The sequence below is a fragment of the Seriola dumerili genome, unplaced genomic scaffold, assembly GCF_002260705.1.
Source record: "Seriola dumerili isolate Sdu_G_001 unplaced genomic scaffold, Sdu_1.0 BDQW01000686.1, whole genome shotgun sequence".
Taxonomy (NCBI): Eukaryota; Metazoa; Chordata; class Actinopteri; order Carangiformes; family Carangidae; genus Seriola; species Seriola dumerili.
The window spans coordinates 877466-898869 of NW_019174941.1; the positions used below are offsets into that span (position 1 = coordinate 877466).

At 37.3% G+C, this 21404-nt stretch overlaps 2 protein-coding genes across 2 annotated transcripts; one reads left to right on the forward strand and one right to left on the reverse strand.

Annotated features, from left to right (window-relative positions):
* The first annotated feature begins 1630 nt into the window (after window positions 1–1630).
* LOC111236603 (cyclin-dependent kinase 4 inhibitor D-like) lies at window positions 1631–4404 on the forward strand. The gene is made up of 2 exons (XM_022765406.1): window positions 1631–2023; window positions 3411–4404. The coding sequence occupies exons 1-2, from the start codon at window positions 1901–1903 to the stop codon at window positions 3660–3662; spliced, it is 375 nt and encodes a 124-aa protein (XP_022621127.1). The 5' UTR covers window positions 1631–1900; the 3' UTR covers window positions 3663–4404.
* Window positions 4405–6311: 1907 nt separating this feature from the next.
* mtap (methylthioadenosine phosphorylase) lies at window positions 6312–20352 on the reverse strand. The gene is made up of 8 exons (XM_022765408.1): window positions 20249–20352; window positions 19078–19164; window positions 18882–18940; window positions 18446–18613; window positions 12649–12751; window positions 11482–11721; window positions 7712–7834; window positions 6312–6809 (listed from the first exon to the last, which is right to left on the reverse strand). The coding sequence occupies exons 1-8, from the start codon at window positions 20270–20272 to the stop codon at window positions 6771–6773; spliced, it is 843 nt and encodes a 280-aa protein (XP_022621129.1). The 5' UTR covers window positions 20273–20352; the 3' UTR covers window positions 6312–6770.
* Between the last annotated feature and the right edge of the window lie 1052 nt (window positions 20353–21404).

The following is a 21404-nucleotide window of genomic DNA, read 5'->3' on the forward strand; positions in this document are numbered from 1 at the left end:
GAGAAGACAAAGAGTCTGGATTATCAACCAAGCAGACTGTCCAACTGGCCCACAGTCCCAGGACTCCCAGGGCCCCCAAAAGCTCCAAGCTTTTTGTATATGAATATGACACACTGAGCACAACTGATATAATAAGGGCCTTAAGACAGGATCTGCTTCACTACCTAAAGCACTGATTTTCATGTCAATATTTTTTTTTTCAACTTTGCCACTTGTTGCCTACTGTATTGGTGCTGGATAAGCCTTCAAAATCATGGATGTACTTCTGAAGCTTTCTTGCTCATATTTCATCACCACTACCTACAAAAAAAGATGCCGCCATCAACACATGCTCTTGTGATTGCCCCCCCCCCATATAATTTTGGTTGTCGTATTATCCTGTCATTTTGCAATGAAAGTCAATAATTAATAGACCTACTGCTCTCCTTACAGTTGTCACACTTCATCGACTTAAACAAATCATTTACAGATGACAAAACAATCTCACCCAATGGTCTACTTGGTTGCTGTTCTGATCTTCATCAACTGATGGGAGTTTGCTCAGTTGCCATAAAACTGTAGATGCTCAAATTTCTATTTTTTCTGAGCACTGTAAGGAATTCTTGCTAATCATGGATCAAAGTTCAGTGAAAAAAAAAGCAAATTTGAACATCTGTTCCATGGCAACTGAGCAAACTCCATCTGCTGATGAAGATAACAAAATGAATCCAAAGATCTAGAACTGCTATTAAATGACATTAGGTGAGATTGTTTATTCAGCTGCTGTTTCCAGGGTTAAGATTGAATTTTGGGAACTCCAGATTGGTCGCAGTACCCTTAACATACATGTGCAATCACCAGTGGTAGAGGAAGTATTCAGATGCTTTTCTTAGGAAAAAGTAGCAGTAAAACAGTGTATAGATACTCTGTTACAAAAGTCCTGCATTAGAGATTTTACATTTTGCATTAGCATCATAATATACTTAAAGTACAAAACGTAGGCTAAACCGCCCATTTCAAAATGATGTGCTATTAGATTAGCCTATTTATTGATTTATTAAAGTGTACATCACTTTAATGTTGTAGTTGGTTAAGGTGGAGCTCATTCTAATTACTTTATATACTGCTGGATAACTTGGAAATTTCCCACGCCTTGTCTTAACCTAATAACAATTTATTTGTTGATTCTGTTTTTTATTATTAATCTGAATCTGCAAAATACTAAAGTTTTCCAGAAAATGTAGAATAGTAAAAAGTAGAATAATTCCCTTTGAAATTAAATGGGCGTATAAAGTAGCAGAGAAAGGAAATGCTAAAATGAAGTGCAAGCACTGTATCTCAAAATTGTACTTTAATAAGTTATAGCCTACTATAGTTGTAGCCTACCTTGTTAATTTCCTTCACTGGCAGTCGCGTTTTTATGTTAAATTACTAAACACCAAAAACACTTTGATATAGTTGTGATTTTGTCATCTCGCAGCTCTGCGGAGACACATACCCTTCAGGGGTAGGCGCAGTAGGTGAAACAAAATGTGGTGCCTCTGCTGTCAAACACCAGTTGCAGCAGCGCATGCGCACGATCGCGCCACTGCAGCAACAGACGATGACGTCACCCATTCAAAACACAGGCAAGCCCAGACACACACCGACCGAACGGCTGGCAATGCGCCTCTCACTGAATCTACCGAGACGACTGGAGGCTCGGACAAACTGACCGGCACGGTTGAGGACCAACCCGCCACACAACAACACCGAGCCGTGATTATTCAACACGCGTTCTGTGGCGTGTTTTTTTTATTTTTTTATTTTTTATTTTTATTTTTAGCAGTTCCTTTTCCTCCAATAAGCATCAAGACACCAAGCTACCTGTCAAAGCATTATCTGTCACGGAGGTTATCGCTGCAGATTTCTGGAGACAACAATGACTCTCGTGGATGAGCTGGCAACAGCCGCAGCGAAGGGAAACACGGCAGATGTGGAGTATCTTCTGCAGGAAGGAGCACAAGTTAACGGGGTGAACTGTTTTGGACGAACCGCTCTACAGGTCAGTGTCACCAGACGAGCACTTCCTCAGCTTCATAACAGCACCTTTTACCTTACACTTCAGCGTGTTTCATGAACATTAACCTCTTCAAATGACAACCAGTAGTGTCGCCAGGGAAGGAATTTTCAACCAGGCGAGTTTAGATACATATATATATATATATATTTTTTTTTTTTTTTTTTTTTGTTTTAACTATTTTTTTTTTCTTTTGAAAAGGCAACGCATCTCAGAAATGACGCGCGAGTTCTTGTAAACTGTAACGACCAAACTTCGGCCTCATATCTTTCGAATAAAAACTTTTTTCCTCTAGAGTTAATGCGTTCAAATTTCTCATCAATCTAAATTAATCAAAACTACACGTTTTTAATGGAACCTTTACATTTCTCAACAATTTAAATTGACATTGAATGTTGCGACTTTGGATTACTATTCATTTTCACTCTGTATTGTTTTTAATTTTAAGGCCATAAACGATAGGTACATCTAAATGCTGTAACTATAGGTGAGGACCAGCTCAGGAGTATTATGTTCACGTTAAAAATAGAAAATATTCTTATCATAACAATGCTTTCATTTCTTCGTAACTGACTCACAATTCACACACACAAAAAAGCACTCATCCATGAGACTAATCCTGTTCTTTCTCTCTAAAATGGGCTATTACAGCAATAAATGAACACCTTCTTCCGACTTATATCATCCTAAACCAAAGCCTAACTGTTTTACTTTTTTTTAAAGGCTGCGGCATCTCAAAATATAGACGAAGCGCCTGTGTCTTGTGGTGATCACGCTTGTACTGTACTGAGGAAACCCACAACTCTCCTTTCCTTTCAAGTCAGTTTGATAAAATATAATGTCTCTTGAAGATTAAAGAAAACGAAACTAAAGTTGTAACGAGCCTTTAAAAGCCTGCTGCGCAAGTCATACTAGTCGTCGAACTGTGTGATGCTGGTCCTAATTTTCGCATTGCATCCTCATTCCCACATTTCCACATTTCCACTCAAACATATTGGTTCAGATTAAGTAAATTGTAGTTCATGTGGGACAATATTTTAACCTTGTTCTGTGCCTTTTTAAATCACTTTACAAGCCTTTTATCCGGAGCATAAGTTCACAGTTGTTCTAAATGGGAGGTCTTAATAATGTGATTTACCACATTTACGCAAAAACCACAAATAGCCACTGATAATAAATAATAAATGCGTGAAAACAGAGTAAAAATAATTATTGGGTGAGTGTGTTTTATTTTATTGCAAGTCAAATATCCATGATCTGGTCTTTATGCTCTCCTGAGACATTTGTGCCTTTGTTCTTTATGTTTTATAGGTGTATGAAAATCAAATGAATCAGAGTTGGATCTCTAACACACAGTTATATTTTTATGAAGGTGATGATGATGGGGAGCACACCGGTGGCTAAGGTGTTACTGAAGTACGGAGCGGATCCCAACGTGGCGGACACAAGCACCGGGACCACCCCGCTGCATGACGCGGCCAGGACGGGCTTTGTGGACACTGTGCGGCTCTTGGTGGAATACCTGGCTGACCCGCAGGCGAGGGACAATACAAACTGTCGGCCTATTGATTTAGCCCGAGCGAACGGCCATGAAGATGTGGTCGCTTTCCTGGAGTCTCTCTAAAACCCTCTATGATGCTGTGAGATTCTTATTTCCTGCCACTTGCTCTGAATGGGGACGTAGAGCTCAGAGAAATGGGGCCTGAAGAGGCCTGCAGCCTAAATTACACACCGACTGCTCTGCTGCAAAATACATCTTTATTTATTTGTTTGTTTTTAGCTGAAAAGACATAATTATTTTATTTTTTAACGAAATCAGGGTTATCTATTGGCACGGGGTCGCTGATATGACAAACAACGTGAGATAAGTACAATATTGTTATAACGGTCTAAATGCTATTCAGGGTATTCAGCTCCGTGGTTTACAGCGACGTTAACACATTTTATTTCACTTTTAACTTCCGTTGCATTGTTCAAAATTTCCCATAAACCAATAAGAAAACCATCAGTGTAGGCTAGTGTTTTTACAGTATTGTATTTTTAAAGGATTGTGGTTCGTTTTTGTCATAAATCTAATGTGGTTACCGAAATTTAAGTAGAGCTTTCCATGTCAAATATTTAACCAAAAGACATTGAAAATGTTTTGCACGTTTGAACATTAGTGTCTTACTGATGAACTATTCTGTAAGCATGAAGCATGCTACGCTGCAGAGACAATGAAGTCCCTTTTCCTGTTTGTAAAAATTATAACCAGATCTTGGATATTATGCACTTTAATAAAATGTCACCTCTTAAGATTTATTCTAAGTCTTTTAAGGAAGGAGGTAGATTAGAAGAAAAAAGTCATCTGGCTATGCTTCACATAATGTGGGAATGACTGGTTTAGGTACCAGAAAATTAAAAAAAAAAAAAAAGAGAAAGAAAGAATCCAGCTATGATTATTTCAGTTTGTATTTGAATTCAGTTGGGAGTTAAACTGTGTGAAATTTCTAACTTTTGTTGGTTAGATGGCTTCTCCTTTGATTTGCTTTTGCTGACCAGAATTTTAGAAATATTTACATACATGATCAGATACAGAACAAATGCTTTCCCCTTACACTGCTTAATAGATATCGGCTGAAGGCTCCTTATCCTGTTAAACTGAAGCTGGCATCAGGTGACTTCATTGTTAAACACACCAATCAGATCAAGGCTGATGCAATCATTTATTTATTTATTCATTTATTTTCACTGAGAAGTTTGAGGCGATTTTCAATTCATGTGGCGATAAAACATGCTTCTACACATTTTTAACATTTTACTGCATAGAATTTATTCGACAGAAGTTTGTTGACTTTTCTGTAAGGTACAGAGATGAACAACTGGATTTTAACATAATTAAGTATAAAAAGTACCTTTCTACACAAAGGATGTCAGGTTACAATTGCACAAAGGATGGGTTGCTATTAGGAGTTAATGTCTAATGCATGATTACCTTGGAGTATAGTAAGAATATGGTACAGAAAAAAATGATTTTGCACATAATTCATGAAATAAGCTACGGTTTGTAGCTACCTTTTTCTGGAGTTAAACATTAGCTTAGATTAGCCATCTTTATGGCTTTATGCAGCCAACACGAGATTTGACAAGACACAAAACCCCCAAAAGCCATGAAGGCCATTAACAGTGCTGTTCTGTCTGTTGTGGTGGAGTTTGACTTCCTGTCTGGGTCAGGCCTGATAGTTTAACACGGCAAATCGTTTTTGTAACAACAGTAAAATCAGTCAAAGTCAGTCCATCATATGTCAAACAGGAGGCTGTTTATATAATGAAATCAATGGAAAATATTATTTCCAGAAAACATTCATGCTCAATCTGAACTGGCTATTCTGGTGGATACATCCTGTGTACACCATTACATTATTTTTGACATAACTTTTTTTCCTAATTCTTATTTTTAACTCTTATTCTTTATTACACACTTTTTTGCACAGGCTCAAGAGCATGCCACCCTGCATTTCACTTAACATATTGTATGTGAGAAATAAATTGCTAATGGAGAGACACTTGTAATCAGTTTAAATTGCTTTGGGATTTTAACATGTTCACCAACAATTTCAGAACATGATCTCAGGTCTTTGAATAGCCAAATCTCTGTACTCTCATTTATTCAATTTATGCTGCATAATATGTTCATAATGTTGAGACAAGGCAACAAACAGAAAATACCAGACTAAATATTTCCACTGTGCAGTGTTGAGTTTCAGTTATAGTAAATGCAGAGAAGAAAAAAAAAATGACAGTCATCTAACATGAGTGGTGCTAGAGGGCCCAGCACTCCTACAAAAATGCTTATTTCTTAATATGATGATAATGAAGCTTACAGTATATCAAACATTTTAGGTGTGCCTAAATGTGGACTCACCTGTGTCAGTAAATGCAGTCAGTATATATTTTTCAGAAGTATTCCAAAGACTGATCTAGTGATAGCTGGAAAGGTTAGCACGTGCCATGCAGATGATATACAAATGCAATGCTGTTCAGTTTTGACTCATGAAGCACATAAAATAGTCATGAAGAACAAATAAAACTGAAGTATTTCACTGAATATAAAAATATGCACGGATAAGCAAAGATAGAAACATGATTTGTATCCCGACTACATTTTGCCGAAGTGTATGCAAGTTATCACTGAAGTAATCACTCAAGTAGTGAATAGGTTCAAGACATCATATTCAACCTTTAAAAGTATAATATTAGTAATGACTAAGGCAGTAACAAACTATTCATGTGCTAAACTTGCAAAGCATTTTTATTATATCTTGCATAAACAGCAATAAAGACACCGATGGTTTACTGGCAACAAATATATGAATTTGAAACGTTTACAGACCACAAAAAATATAAATCCACAAAAAATATCAAGTATAATTGTAAGAAGATTTAAAATCTATTGTTAATCTTTTGAAATGTTTTGTACATAAACATGTGACCGGATTGTACGTTTTCCAGAGAAAAGGGGTGACGTGTTCATCACTACAAAGAGGGGAGTTTTCTATGAGTATTCTGAGTCAAGAAAAAACACTGAAACTTCAGCTGAAGACACAGCACATGCATTATTTATGTGAGGCACTTTCTTGTGATTCACTGATGACAAATCCACAGGCAGAGTTGAGTCTGTTGTCCGTGTCGGAGTCGGTGCGGGTGGTGTCTGGAATCCGTATCCTTTTCTACTTTATTGTTTTCTACACCCTTAGTGTTTTGGTAACATTACTGAAGATTGTGCCATTGACTGTAACAGAAGGAACAAAACCGTTTTTTCCCCGTATTTACGTCTCAGATATATACAGCGACAATGACTAGGTTTAGCTCATGTGAAATTTGTCTAGCTTTGTTTGTTTCAGGGTACTGAGGCCAAAAGTTTCCAGGAGTTCAGTTAATTTTCTTTGAAAGTATAAGAAAAAAGCAAAAGGACATAATTATAAACTTTGTTTTAAGTTGAATCACACCTGATGTGTCTGTCATCATTACCAAAATTATAGTACAACACATAAAATATTACGGAGATTTAATGCTACACTTTTTCCAAAGTTTAAGTGTTTCCAATAAACAAAGATAAGGTCTGAATAGAAATTGCACTACTTACCTTACTGCAAAAAGTACTTCAAGCATGATCAAAACTATTGTTGCAAATGTATTTAAAGGCTGCACCCAGTGTAAAAACACTCACTACATTAGTCATGTGGTTTCACATCTTTGAGCATTTTTCAAATGTGCAATGAATACATGTTGATTATTGTGTATGTAATATATTTATTACCAAGTATCCAGAGTTAAGACAGTAATATGCATTACTGTATGTTTTATGGTGGTGAAGTTGCAAAGCAACATAATGAGAGTGCCTGAGCTAGCCTCACAGATGGAGGTAACTGTCATTGTTTACGTCAGGCTTTTAGACCTCATGGTTATAATCACCTTCACAAACACATAGTGTTTTGAAAGTGGTCACGCTCCAGATGGTTTGATTACTCATTTGTGAAACAAAGTTTAAGAGGTGGTGCATTGAAATGGAAGACATTATAAAAGGAGATACCAGTTCAGGATAGGCAAATAGAGGGTAAACAGGCCCTCCTTCTCAACTTCTCCAAAAGACTTGCTGAGTGGAAATGATTTATCATAAAGCTGACAACTTACTTTCAAGGTCTTCATCGTCTGAGCCCAATCCATCTGACTAATCTGGGGTATTGCAGTCAGCAGAATACTGCTGGCTTTGTTGGCGTTCTCCTTCATCGTCTTCATTACATTGTCAACACAGACCTACGACAGAAGAAGAAAAACAACTGCCCTGTGATAAGAATCACTTACAACAATGCAAATATCACTTGCTTGAGTCAAAGTCACTTTTTATGTCCCAATAATGTATTGAGACATGTAGCCTTCCTCATTTGTGCTAAGGAGAATGTTTGCACTGTGAAAAATATTGAATGGAATCAAAAGATCTCAATGGGCATTTCTGGCAGCAACATCCTTTGAAATCAGAGCTGCTGCTGTGATTACATTATCGGATGTGTTTATACCATTTTCTACATATATTGCTTTTGATTACTTTCAAGGATAAAGATGGTTATATTCTATACTATATATTTGTTGTGATCAACAAAAACCAACGATGTGCTAAATTTGTCAATACTTTTTTAATTCCTAAGTTGGTCAGTGGCCACAAGACCACTGTGTACTCAAGACTTAAATCTTTGAAATGGGTTAATACGTACCTTTAGTTTTTAAAAATAATACCTTAATAATTACCTTAATTCAGCTACTAAACGCTACAGTACCCATATGACAAACAGCATTTATTTGTTCGGGGACTTTTTTCCACAGTGGATCAATACACATTGAGTATTTGCAGCAGGAACCATCATCATCATCATAATCAAAGAACATGTCACCTAGTCAAATGGTGTGGCTCATTCATGTGTTTTTAATAAACTGGACCACAATGGAGGTCTTTTTATATTTGGCTACACCCAAATACATATAAGGAAACACTTATTAATAAGCTCAAGCTATTGCTGTTTTTGATCTTTTCATGGGGTTTGCTGATTATATATATATAGAACATAATTATTATCTAAATGGAGATTACATGGGGGTTTCCTGAAAGGGATAAAACTTTGACTAGTGAACAACAGAAATTTGTAAAAATGATGATACATCATATCATCACTTAAAACTTCACTAAACATTGATTCATTATAATATTGAATCATCAGTCCACCTTGAATTTCTACTCAAGATAACACAAACACACTGCAATGCACATCCAACACGTCAAGTTAAGTAACATCTTAAACTTGGACACTAAGGTTTAATCATACAGGTGGAAGCCAAAGAGTTCATTCAAATCACTGTCACCACAGGATCTGTCAGTAAGCCACACAAATTTAACAACATAGTGCAGATGTGAAGAGCAGATTATTATTTTTCTCAAATCCAGCTGTACACCAGTGACTCATTAGTCTTCAGCCATTTCACCAGCTATGTCCATGATACTGACAATCATCACATTATTCACATGACTAGCACCTCTACCACTACCACTAAGAATGGGGAAATAAAAATCAAGACGCGCATGCTTATTCGTCTGCTTTAGTCACATGCAGAAACTGAGGCCTTGTACAGTCAGTCAGGAATATTCATGTGTGCAGCATGAAGTTATGTGATAACATCTTGCAAATAATTCTTATATAATTACTCAGCCAGACGTACAGTGCACATTACAGTAAGTTACAACATTGTTTCCGTCCTGTGCTCAGGTTTATCGCCTGTATCCTTCATTAACCCTTCCCTTTGCTTTCCCTTGCTTTGTTTTCATGTCACACTCAGTGACTTGGTTCATGTTTTTGTGGTGTTTGCCTGGAAGAAGACAGTGAAGCTGATGACTCAGTGTGAGTCAGCCTCCTCTGGCAGGGCTTCCACCGGAGGCTGGCAGGCAAGCTCCCTTTGGGGGGGGGGGGGGGGGTTAAGCGAGGGGCGTCGTGCCAGGGTGTTATGAGGCTGGGCAGTGAACAGAGAGGGGGGGGCGGAAGGATGTGGCGAGCGTTCTGCAACAGGAGGGGGAAGAGGTCAGCTGCAGGAACTCGGAAGTGGAGTTGTGAGTTGGGCTGGATCAGTGACAAATAAGCCAAAACTCGCCCACACACAGTAAATATCAACTGCAATATCCAGAGTGTCTGACAGAGAGTAGGTCACTCAGAAGCCATAAGAAGCCACAGACACTGTAGTCTGTATTATGTAGCACAAATGGCAAAAACCTCTGTGGGAATTCTATCAGACTAATAGAAGTAAACAATATGTGATCTAGAAACACTCTGTTCTTTATAATATTAAGAAGTTTTAGTGATGTGTATCTTTAAATAATGCAGAAAGTTCAACATTGTATTTCAAGTAATTGAAACTCTTTACAATTATAAATGCTCTTTCGTTCCCACCTACAGTTCAACAGTCCTCTGCCAATCAGCTGCAAAGGGGAAGGCAAAGAGTTCAACTTTGTACAGGACAAGTTTATTTTTGTTATTTTGAACAAAAATTTATGTTTTTTTTGTTAAATATTCTGGAACAATATACAAATCACCACATAAAGACAATAGGTACCTTAATATAAATCAATAAAATTAAAGTTATCAAATACTAGCATGTTCTGTGGAAAAAACTGAGCTGATCACTGCAGTTTCTAAACAACCTACTTATTACTGTATGCATCAAAGCACTGGAGTCCCTCTAAGCAGGTAAAATAAATACCTCAAGACATTTTTTTATATTCAAAAACAATAAAATACCAGATTGATTATTTTTTTGTTTGTTTTCAGAAAAATAAAAAATAAAATAATGAGCCCTAATACAGGAACCAAAGAAAATGTCTAAGTTTTGTTTTGCTCATAGTAAATAGACTTTGAGTCTGCTATATGTTTTGTAGCCATGACTATCTGGCTGGCATCATTCTTATCTATGAAACCTGTGCTTATTACCTAGATGTGCTGTGTTGCAATCATATCATAACCTTTACTAGCTCAAAGCTGACATGGGAGGACAGCATTAAATTGTGCAATAATTGTTTTATTGCGCAGCTTGGCACAAGTAATCCACACCTGTGCATTTTAATGACACAGCACAAGTTTATCTGAAGGAATTTATTTTTGTAGTCAGGTTATGTCCTTGAGGGCCTGAAGGGTTCCTGAACCCTCGGTTGGTAATCACTGTAAATCTGCGGCCAGTCCACTTCATACCAAACAGTTTAGAAAATCAGCTGTGCATGTAGAGAGAATGGGGTAAATAAATCTGGATCTATTATCCATTATCCCTTATGGTACTTTGGAGAAGTCACCAGTACTTTGTTCATTTTTCTGTCGCAATTTTTCTGGCTCCAGTACAGAAGGATCATGCCCCCATTCTTAATTCTGCCCACGAAATTGTCATTGGCTCAGTTTTAACTGAAGTTTAAACTGAGAAAAAACAAAGATGTGGGCAGTGATTCAGAGGTTTGGAATCAGTTTGCAGTACTCCATCTGGAAAGTTGGGTGATCACTTATTAAAGATAAAGTAGAAAACCAAATGACCTGCCTTAAGATGACATATACAGCTGATAAATAATAAAGGCCATGTTTAGTTAACATTATTAGCATCCTGGTACCCTGCCAATAGCTTTTACCTAGAAGTTATCCAGAGATGGTAAGCTTAAGGTAAAAAAGAAAGATGTAAATACAGTATGATGATAATTCGTAAAAAATTAATCAAAAATTTGATAGTGGTTGTTGTACACTAAAACAAACAAAGATCAGGAAGAATGTAATGTCACCCAACTGTGCATCACCCATGGCCAACAGTGACTCACACAAAATGCATCAAACCACTAGAAACGCTGTAGTACCAAAACTGGCTGTTAGGACCTCCAGCCTGCCACTCACCGCCTCCTCATGTTCCTTCCAACAATCGTAGTCTGTTGCCATGGCAATGCTGGCATAGCACAAGCCAGCCTCCTTGGCGAGGACCACCTCTGGCACGGTGGTCATATTGATGACGTCAGCTCCCCACTGGCGGAACATCAGGCTCTCTGCCCGCGAGGAAAAGCGGGGCCCCTCGATAGTCAGCATAGTCCCACGCACGTGGCACTTGACGCCCAGGCTCCGCGCCACCTCCACCAAAACCTGCACCATGATGGAAGAGCTAATAACTGTCCCCATTAAGCTAATGAAAGGGAGACTGTTAACATGGTTTCGATAGCTATTTAACTCATTTTCTAGACTGTGGTGTTGAAGCAATAAATCACCACCTGCTATGCCATGTGGTATCTGCTGTTCTGTAGGCCGTTTTCAGATAAGCAAGTATTTATTCTAGAAACAGGACTGCCCTTAACACAAGATGGTTTTTGTGGACTTTTTATGACTAACAAATACTGTTTAACATAAACAAACTGGAAGTTGAAAGAAACTGCAGGTCAATAGCAATCTCACAGTTGGTACAATTTTATTTCATTTTTATAATTAAGATTTAAAAATACTTTGCAATACTATGGTAGTAAAAAAATGTACATGATAATCATCATGGTAATAATAAAATAGTCAGAAAAAACAAGCCAAAAGAATATTAATAAATCTGTTTTATATGACATAAAATATTTAACCTGTTTATACATTTTATTTATAAATGGCTAAGCGTTTCAAAGTTTAAAAACATGAAATTAATCCTGTTTATCCTTTATCCTTTTTATCCTGTTATCACATTTTGATTGGTTTAAAGACAGAATTACCTAAATCTAAAACAATACTTCAAGTTCAAGAACTGTAACTACATCTCATGAATGTCTCATTGTATACCATTTTTGACACAATTAAACCCAAATGATACATACTTTTGCCATAAAATGTTGTATGTATTTCTTAGTAACTTAACTACCATTTGTAATTTAAACTTTTTTCCTGTTAAATACACCATTTTAATGTTTTTTTGGGTAATAAGAAAAAAAATGAGATAGATAAAAAAGTTTATTTTTAGAATAAACAAACCTAAGTTCAGGCAGTTCAGGAAGTGACATCTATGAAATGGGATACACGTACAGGTATTCATGGACTCACCTCTCTGGTCCTGTTGCAGAAAGGCTCAGCCATGGGGATGTGACACACTCCTGGAGGACTGGAGGCCTGTCCGTCATACAGCGTCTGAGCTCTCTTGGTAGTCCTGGCAAAAAGAGGCAAACAGGAAGTACCAAAAAGTTAGTGTCAAGGCAACCCAGGCAAACTACATATGCTCTTGGGTTCAGTTGTTGCAAATTACCCAAATCCATATAAAGTAATGATTTAGTTTCATTTGCTTTGTAATGGAAGTTGAAAAAACGAAAAGAAAAGAAAATAGGCATCAACATCTAAAAACGCTAAATGAGTAGAAAGGTTTAACAAACACTTAAACAAATTATTTTAAAATTAAATTTAAAATTAATTTTTAAATTTAAAAATTATTGGAAATATAGTCAACATGAACACTAATGATATCATGAACCAAGCAGCAAAGTCATAGTATTCTCTATTCTGTATCATAATCATAATTTCTAAACAGCCAGTGTTAGTGATAACTAGATTTACCACAGTGGCTATTATCAACCTATTTAAAATGTTATGAATAGTCCTTTCACAGCTATCCAGGACTATAAAAGCATTTAGAGAATGGCAGCACCCTGCTCTCCATCTTCATGCCGACAACTTTCCTCCAGTTTCCAGCTCTGCTGAGTCAGTGGGGTTCCACCAGGCACAGCGCCAGTCTGCCTCCCCCCATCTCTTTATTGAGGCAGCTCAGGAGTACACAAGAGACTGACTCACTTAGCCCACTGACCTGAGAATATCGCAGTTTCTGTGCCAGCCTGCAGCTTAATTTGTAAACACTGAATTCTATGAGGGTACAGTTGTATCAAGGTATATACTGTAGGTCATTATAAAATAGGGTAATCAAAAAAATAGATTTCTTAGTAGTGCTGATTCATGGCAACTTTGTATTGCTTATATTTTCCCTGAGATTAGCAAGTCATAACAATTATCTCAGACATCCAAAATATGCATCTCACCATCGACAGTAATCTGTTAAATTGTTGCCCAACCCTATCTCTTACTCATAACCCTGGCACTGTTTGACTAAAGTACTTCACTATTTTCAGCAAGCTGCAGCTCCACCCTGCTGAAAAATCAATAACACTAATGTGGGGGATAAACCAAGAGTTGAGTACAATGCTTGTTCATGCTATATAGGGCAAATTATCGTGGCCTGGCATTTCATTAGCAGTGTCATTTCAGAATCACAGTTGTAAAGAATGGCTCCCACAGCCTACACTTATATACAAATATTTAAAATTATTCCTAAAATGTAAAAAGCATGTGCTACGGACACCTACACATTAGATACGCACTGCAAATCCTCCAACATCCACTCTATCTCATCAAGTAGGTACAGCTTGTTATGTGAAATACCTACAAGCTTTGGGAAATCACAGCATTATTCAGACTTTATTTCCTTTGACTGTAGTTTGTAAAAAAGGACATTATTCAGTTCTCCTTCAGTCCTGTCTTTGTTTTGAGGATATTTTGACAAAAGGTGCTATGTGTATGTTGTTTATGAAAGAATAAAATCCGGTCACTATAATATTTAAGTTAAGAAGTTAGAGAAAGAGTTTGTCTTTTTTAAGATGAGGCAGAACAAATAAGCACTTCACTAGATAAGGTCATTTTTGATTTATCTAGCAATTAGCCCAGGGCTGCTTCGAGTTATCTGAGGATTTCAATATACATTATTCTGTTGACATTTTTAAATATAGATGCCATGAAAAACAGATCAACTAAATGTCAGCAATGAGATGTGACTTGATCGGTATGAGGAATTTCAGCATTTTTCTTTTTTTTTTTTTTTTTAAATAATATATAAATAGTACAAAGCCAAGTGAAAATGAAAACAAAAGAATCTAAATCACAAGGTCAAACAAAGAGGATTTGGAACCTCAGTACAAAAGGCATTTTAAGGCCTATGTGAGACTGTAAAGCTTAACACTCGACAAGTGCCAGTAGCACTAACTTACATATGTAACAACCAAGTGCTTGGTTTGAAGCCACAGAAAACAAGTAAGCTGAGGTCATGACAACAGTTTTGGCATCAATAAAGTGAAGCCTTCAGAAACAAGCCGTCACATGTTGCGGGACAAGTCTGAGCAGGTCCCAGCAAGCAACTTCCTCATTTCTGATAAATAGATCGTGTCTGTGCTTGATACTGGTAGTCAGGCTATTCACTGGCTTCACTAACACAGGCAAGCAAAGCCACAGGCAACGTGATAAACTTGTGTACAAGTGTGACACGACTATGGGAAGGCAGTTTACTAGTCAATTCAATCTCAGTTCGACCAATTGTATGCCAAATCACTGGTAACAAGTAAGCCACCCCATTTAAACAGCACCCCTCACATACACATATTGAGTTATTGAATGGAATTTGTGCAATCAGCCAACAGAGACAACACAACACTCACACAGTGTCATGCTCTTTGTACACTACACGTAACATACTTATGAGCCTTGAGGTCAGATACTGCTGAGAAAGAATGCGTTCTCATAGAAGGATAATCTCAGGTTTACCAGAGTTTTTAACTTTAAGGAAGTATTCATAATCACCTACTGCAATCTGAGCCACTGAGACAGAATACCAGCTGCATTCATGTGCTGGGATCACTAGAAAGCTTTGAATGAGTGTAGAAATATAGGAGTATTTCTGATGGTTGTATTTTGACTGAAGACATGAACACAATGAGGTATTCATTACACAGTAATCAGTCTACCTGCTAAATTTGTGGTCAACCCAACATTAACTTAAACCTCCAATGACAGACCTTTTTTTGCCACTTGATGGCAGCAAAAAAAATAAAAAAAATAAAAATAAGAAGTTCTTCACTGAAAACAGCTGTCTGCTATAGCTAAAAATGACAGAGCAGTAAGAATTAACTGAAACCGTTAAGTTGCAGGTCGGACAGCTAAACAATGATTAACAATAATTCTCTGTCACATTTTCATTTGATACATTATTATGAAAATACCAATTATAGCTGGTTTAAGTAATTAGGCAATAACAGCATCAATAATTATTACTTACACTAAATCAATTCATTTTCAAACCTGAATGATTAAAAACAAACTTATATGAAAAAAGCTCAACATCACAGCTTCTAACAGATGATGGTGGATAATAGCTCAGTAAAATGAATGAATGAGAACTGATGGCTCATAGGCCAGAAAGCGATACACTAAATAGAATATGGACAGGCAGTAAGGAACTACAACTGTTAACAAAAATATCTCTGTAGTTTGTGCTCCACAGCGCTCTGCCAGCATATTAGTGTTAACCGTTCCCATAGGTGGAATGTCACAGTGACTACATTTTTAATTCTCACCAAAGCCCTAAGCAAACTGACACTTGAGAGCTCAACAAAATATCAAACAGAGGTTAACAGTTTTTTCCCACTGTACAGGATAGTAAACAAATATTGGCTTTGACAAATGTGTCAAACAGGGCGAGTCAAATCCTTCCCCAATCCTCACTCAGCTATCTGGACACTCTTGTCACACAGTAACAGGAACCTTGTCAGTGAGATTTGTGGGAAGATGCTTGAGTTGTTGTACAGTAAACCTCTTGTACAATTGTTACATAATAATTATTACCTACTCCCACTATATAGTAATTCCTCCTGAAAATGATGACTATTTTCTGCCCCACATCCAAAGATAGCTGCTCTGGCTTTTGGATGATGCTTCACTTTAATTAGTAATTATTAATTAATTAAATTACCAAGTATTACTAAGTAAGTAAATCAATTTTTCATGGCATGGACTCCACATTGCTATGGAATTCAGGTCCATGCTGACAGGACTGCGTCACATAATTTCTGCAGTTTTTTCAGCTGCACATTCATGCTGCCAATCTCCTGTTCTACCACATCCTAAAGTGTTCTATTGGATTCAGATCTGGTGACTGGGGAGGTCGCTGAAGTACACTGCACTCATTGTCAGGCTCATGGAGGCAGTTTGAGATGACTTTTGTTTTGTAACATGGTGCATTATCGTGCTGGAAATAGCCATTAGGAGATGGCAAAATCTCTGCAACCTCTGCATGTCACCCCAGGCTCGAAGCTAATCACTGTCCTATGAGCAAGGAACTATGGCAACTGCAGGGAAGCAGCAGTTGTGGTACTAGTAAGAGTTTATGAATTTATGTGCAGATTTTCCTTACAAACGATGGCAAGAATTGTCTACCGACAGGCTAACTAGCTTTCAAATCTCCTCAGACTGCGGTTTGTTGTTGCGTTGTGCTTCCTCTTTGGCCTTCTCTTCCTACATCATATGATAGACAGATGGTTCATCTATCACCTGCCAAATCATTTTTGGAAGCGCCTACATTTTACAACAAAGCCTTCTCAGACAATTCTGTGTAACAAACCATCTGGCACATCAGGTTAATCCCTCTGTTCAACCTGTGAGTAATCTTCCTCTAGTGGCCACATCCCGGGAGGTTCACTACGGCCCCGATATTGGTCAAACATTTTCTTCCTCATCTCCTCAGACAACTCTTCTTTTCTTTCTCCTGTCCATGTTCAGTGTGGTGCGCACAATGATACAGCACAATGAAGACTTTTCTCCATTTAAATACGGTGAATGGCTAATTATAAGATTAAAAGACACCTGTGATATTAATTGAGGACAATAGTCTGCTTGTAATATCACCACAATCCACTTATTTATCACCACTTAGGAAGTACCAGGCATTGTGTCCAGGCCATTTTAGCAGATCGTTTCACAGCTTCTTTCATTCTACGGAAAACCAAAGGCACTTCCACATGCACGACGAAAGGGTTTTTCAGGAATAACGGAGCTTTGTCTCAATGAACCTTCTTTCAATGAGGAGTTGGTAAGGGTACCAACTAGGACTGTCACTGTTTGTAAAAAATCATCAAGTTCAAATAAATTTGACAAGACACGGAATTCGCTCAAATTAATTGACAGCATTCTACAAGTTTGTGCTAAGAGGCCTGCTGAAGGCGACTGTGCCAAATACTTGGCAGTCAGACGAGTTTATAGTCTGAGGTGCCTCCGCTTTCTAACTTGGGTGGCAAGCTAGCAGGCGAGTCCACAGATTTGTTGTGGTTGTAGTGCAAGACAGATACTTTGACAAAGTCAACAAACAACCTTCTCTTTGTTAGTTACTTTGCCATCAATGGCCTAGAACCCAAAATACTTCCACACACTGCTTCTCAGATGCTTTGTTGTCATGACTGTCTCAGGATGGCTTTGCTTGATATTGTACTAAAACAACATAACATCATTCTCGAGGGGTCAACAGGGCATGCCATGGGTCAAGTTGATACTGAAGTTTTAGAGCGCCTTCTGATGGATTACAAGGCAAACTACTTCAAACTGTCTGTCGCACTTGAATTCAAACATTACGGTTTGAATATAACCACACACACACAAACAAATGTTTCAATTACAAATAAAAAAATGACAGCCCTTGTACCAACTCTGCCTGTACCTTTTGCTTTTAGTACCTCATTTAAAAAGAACCTCCTTTCAAGTTATGCCAGGTACCGGAGAGCAAAAAAGCTCACGATAAAAAAGTACATGTGAATTGATTTATGACATTTTGAAAACAAAGACTTTTTTTGTATAATAATAAAATAAAAGAACTGTCCAAATCCCCTGTGAACCTCATTCTATTCTTTTCTTTCCTCTTCCTATTCCTTTTCCTTTTGGCCAACATATCTATCCTGTTTAGAGTATCTTAGTCCTGGGAGAAAATGGAAGAAAAAACAAACATCTGAACAATAACCTGCTAATGTGGTCATGTCACACTCACCTGTCAATGAATTGATCTATGATGACAATGTCTCCTGGCTGAATCTCTTCCCGGAGTGAGCCACAAGCCGTGGTAACCAACAGATGTGTACAGCCCTCTTCTCTCAGTGCCCAAATATTGGCCTGGTAATTTACATTGGATGGCATTATGGTGTGTTGTCTCCCATGCCTAAGGAGTAGAAAAAGCAGTAATCAAGATATACATGGTTTACACTGACAATTAAACTACAGAATTCTAAAAATGTATCTACTGATTATTAAAAATATATGGACACAAACATGAACCTCATTTTAAAATGGATTGAAATGTTCTGTGAGATGCAAACAGAGCATATTCTCCAGTATATTTAATAAGTGCAAAATTTTTCCACTAGATGGTGCTAACAGGGAAAACAATTCCCATCTTAAAGTAAAGTAATCCCAACAACCTTTCTTACCTTGCAAGGAGCACACATTCCACGTTTTTTATTTTCCCCAGTATCAGGGCATCAGATGGCTGTTCAAGAATAGCAGGACAATCAAATTATACATAAAACAGTGCTGTAAGGAACTATATTACTGGCTTAAATGCCAGTAGAGCTGCTCCATTAATTGAGCCGTTTTAAAGAAACTTTGGTCCACAAATTCACTTACCTTTCCGTATGGTGTATCAACATAACGTTCAGTCCTTCCCTCCAAGATATCTGGATCATCAAGGCCTGAACCACCAATAATTCCAATCTAGACAAAAAAAAAAAATGAAAAATGTCATCAACAGACTAAGAAATAATATCTGACCAATACATTTTACCTGACAAAACTTTTCATAATGTGTTTTACACAATAGGGAAATTAGGGCAAGGATGAAAACACAAAATAGCAACAAAAAAAAAAGAAAAAAAAAAAGTAGTGTTTCAAACTATATGGGCACACATTCAAATCAGTCACTATTTAATTTCCAATTAGCAAACTCCTCTGATGACAAGACTTGTTGCTGTTATTTGCCTCTAAGGGAGAAAGCTGCCTGTGTTTGCTGTGTTTGTAGTCAACAGCAGGTAAGTCTATTTAATCAAGTACTGTACATATACTTAAGCATCACTACATTTCAGAGGCAAATATTGTAGGGTTACACCAAACGATTATTTTCATTATCAACCTACCTGAACTCTTGGAGTGTTAGTGAGGTTTAGGAAAACAAGAGGAACACTGCATTTGTTTCAAGTGGTTGTACCTAATAAACTGGCAACTGAGTGAATGACAATATAACATGGACAAAGGCCAATCTGCTTGAAAAATGATCATTTTCAATTGCAGCTAAGCACATTTTGCTGATAATACTTGTAGTTCTATAAAGTTTTCAGTGTGTCTTTGCTACTTCTCCTTAACTTAAGGACTTGGATACTTCTTTCACCAGTGTTTGACAGCATGCTGATATCTGTCACGATGCAGTGGGTCAAAGCTACAGGGTGAACACGTTTCACAGCAACAGAACCAGAAATTGTTCACCTTTAGCTGTTTAAACAGTACCACACCACACACACACACATACAGAGAGAGAAGCCTTCCAGTTAGCCTGCCAATGTTAGCTTGTCTGTTTCCAGCTATCGCCATTTACTTTAAAGCCTGCAGACTGTAAGTACAGCTTCGCTAAAACGATGCTAACATCTAAGAGCTTTTTCCCGCACTTTACGTTTGTCACAGCTGCACATCTGGCGTGAAATTACCTAGCTATGCTTTCTCATTGATTTCCCTCTGTCAGCGTGTTCAAACACACAATGTGCAACGAGTAAGGTTTAAAACATAACATCATGGTTTAGTTTATTACCTTAATTGGCACCGTGGAAGCCATGTCGACTGTATTCTTGCCTGTAAAAGTGAAGATATTACCAAGTCCTGTAGAAGACGCTTTATAGCTACCACCGTTCACAACATCCGCCAGACCAACGGACATCAAACATGTCTTCCTGTTTAATTTGTTTGCTTTCAAAATAAAAGCTTAGAGCTAACCTATATTTACTAGTTGTTTTAGGTTAATTATCTTGTTTATTTCACTGCTGACCGTTTCACAAAGCAAACTATACTATTTATTTAGCTTTTTATTTACCTTGCAGGAAGCAACTTCTGTAATACATAGATGCTGGAAAATAGAAAAAACACATTAAACATCAAAAAACAAGTATCTTTTGAAATGGTCTGCAGCCCTGACTGAAGAATGGTGTGTGTTTTGTAGTAATAGACTAAACCATGCAAAACAGTAGTCATTTTATGTATTTTATGAATGTGGCCATGACAGAAAATTTATTTTTAAAAATTAATTACAAAAAATAAGAACTAGTTTAATATCCAACACTCCTCCACCGAAGAAGAAGGTAATCAGCCTTGCGCTTGGCAAATCTTTATATATCAGTAGAATTAACAGAAGGGAGAACAAAAGGGTTTGTCTAATGAAATTATATTCTATGGCTGTTGGCCTATCTTAAGAGGTACAAGAACCAGACAGGAAACTGGAGTTTGCTGAGCTTGCATGCAATTTTATGACTTCTTCTGTTGATAAATCTATTCAGAGAAATGTACTGTATATTTTACTTACTTCCTTCTTTCATATCCTAGCTCCAACTTGTTTTACAGCTTTACTCGTTTTAAGTTGTAACATAAGACACAATAAAGTAAAGGGGGTTGGATATCATCATCCTCTTCTCAGTGTTGCCAAAATTTCTGCCATGACACATTTGTCACTCAGGATCTTAGTCTCCTTTTATAACAATTAGGGCTGCAGCTAATGATGTTTTCTTTATCAATTAATCTATTGATCAGGCCCTTATATAAATTACTCTGCCCAAGATGACAACCTAAAATGTCTTACCTGACCAACAGTCGAAAGCCCAAAGATATTCAGTTCAGTATCATGTATAACATAGCTGCTGAAAAACAATTTTCTCATCATCAAAATAGTTGCCATTTAATTTGCTAATTATTTAATC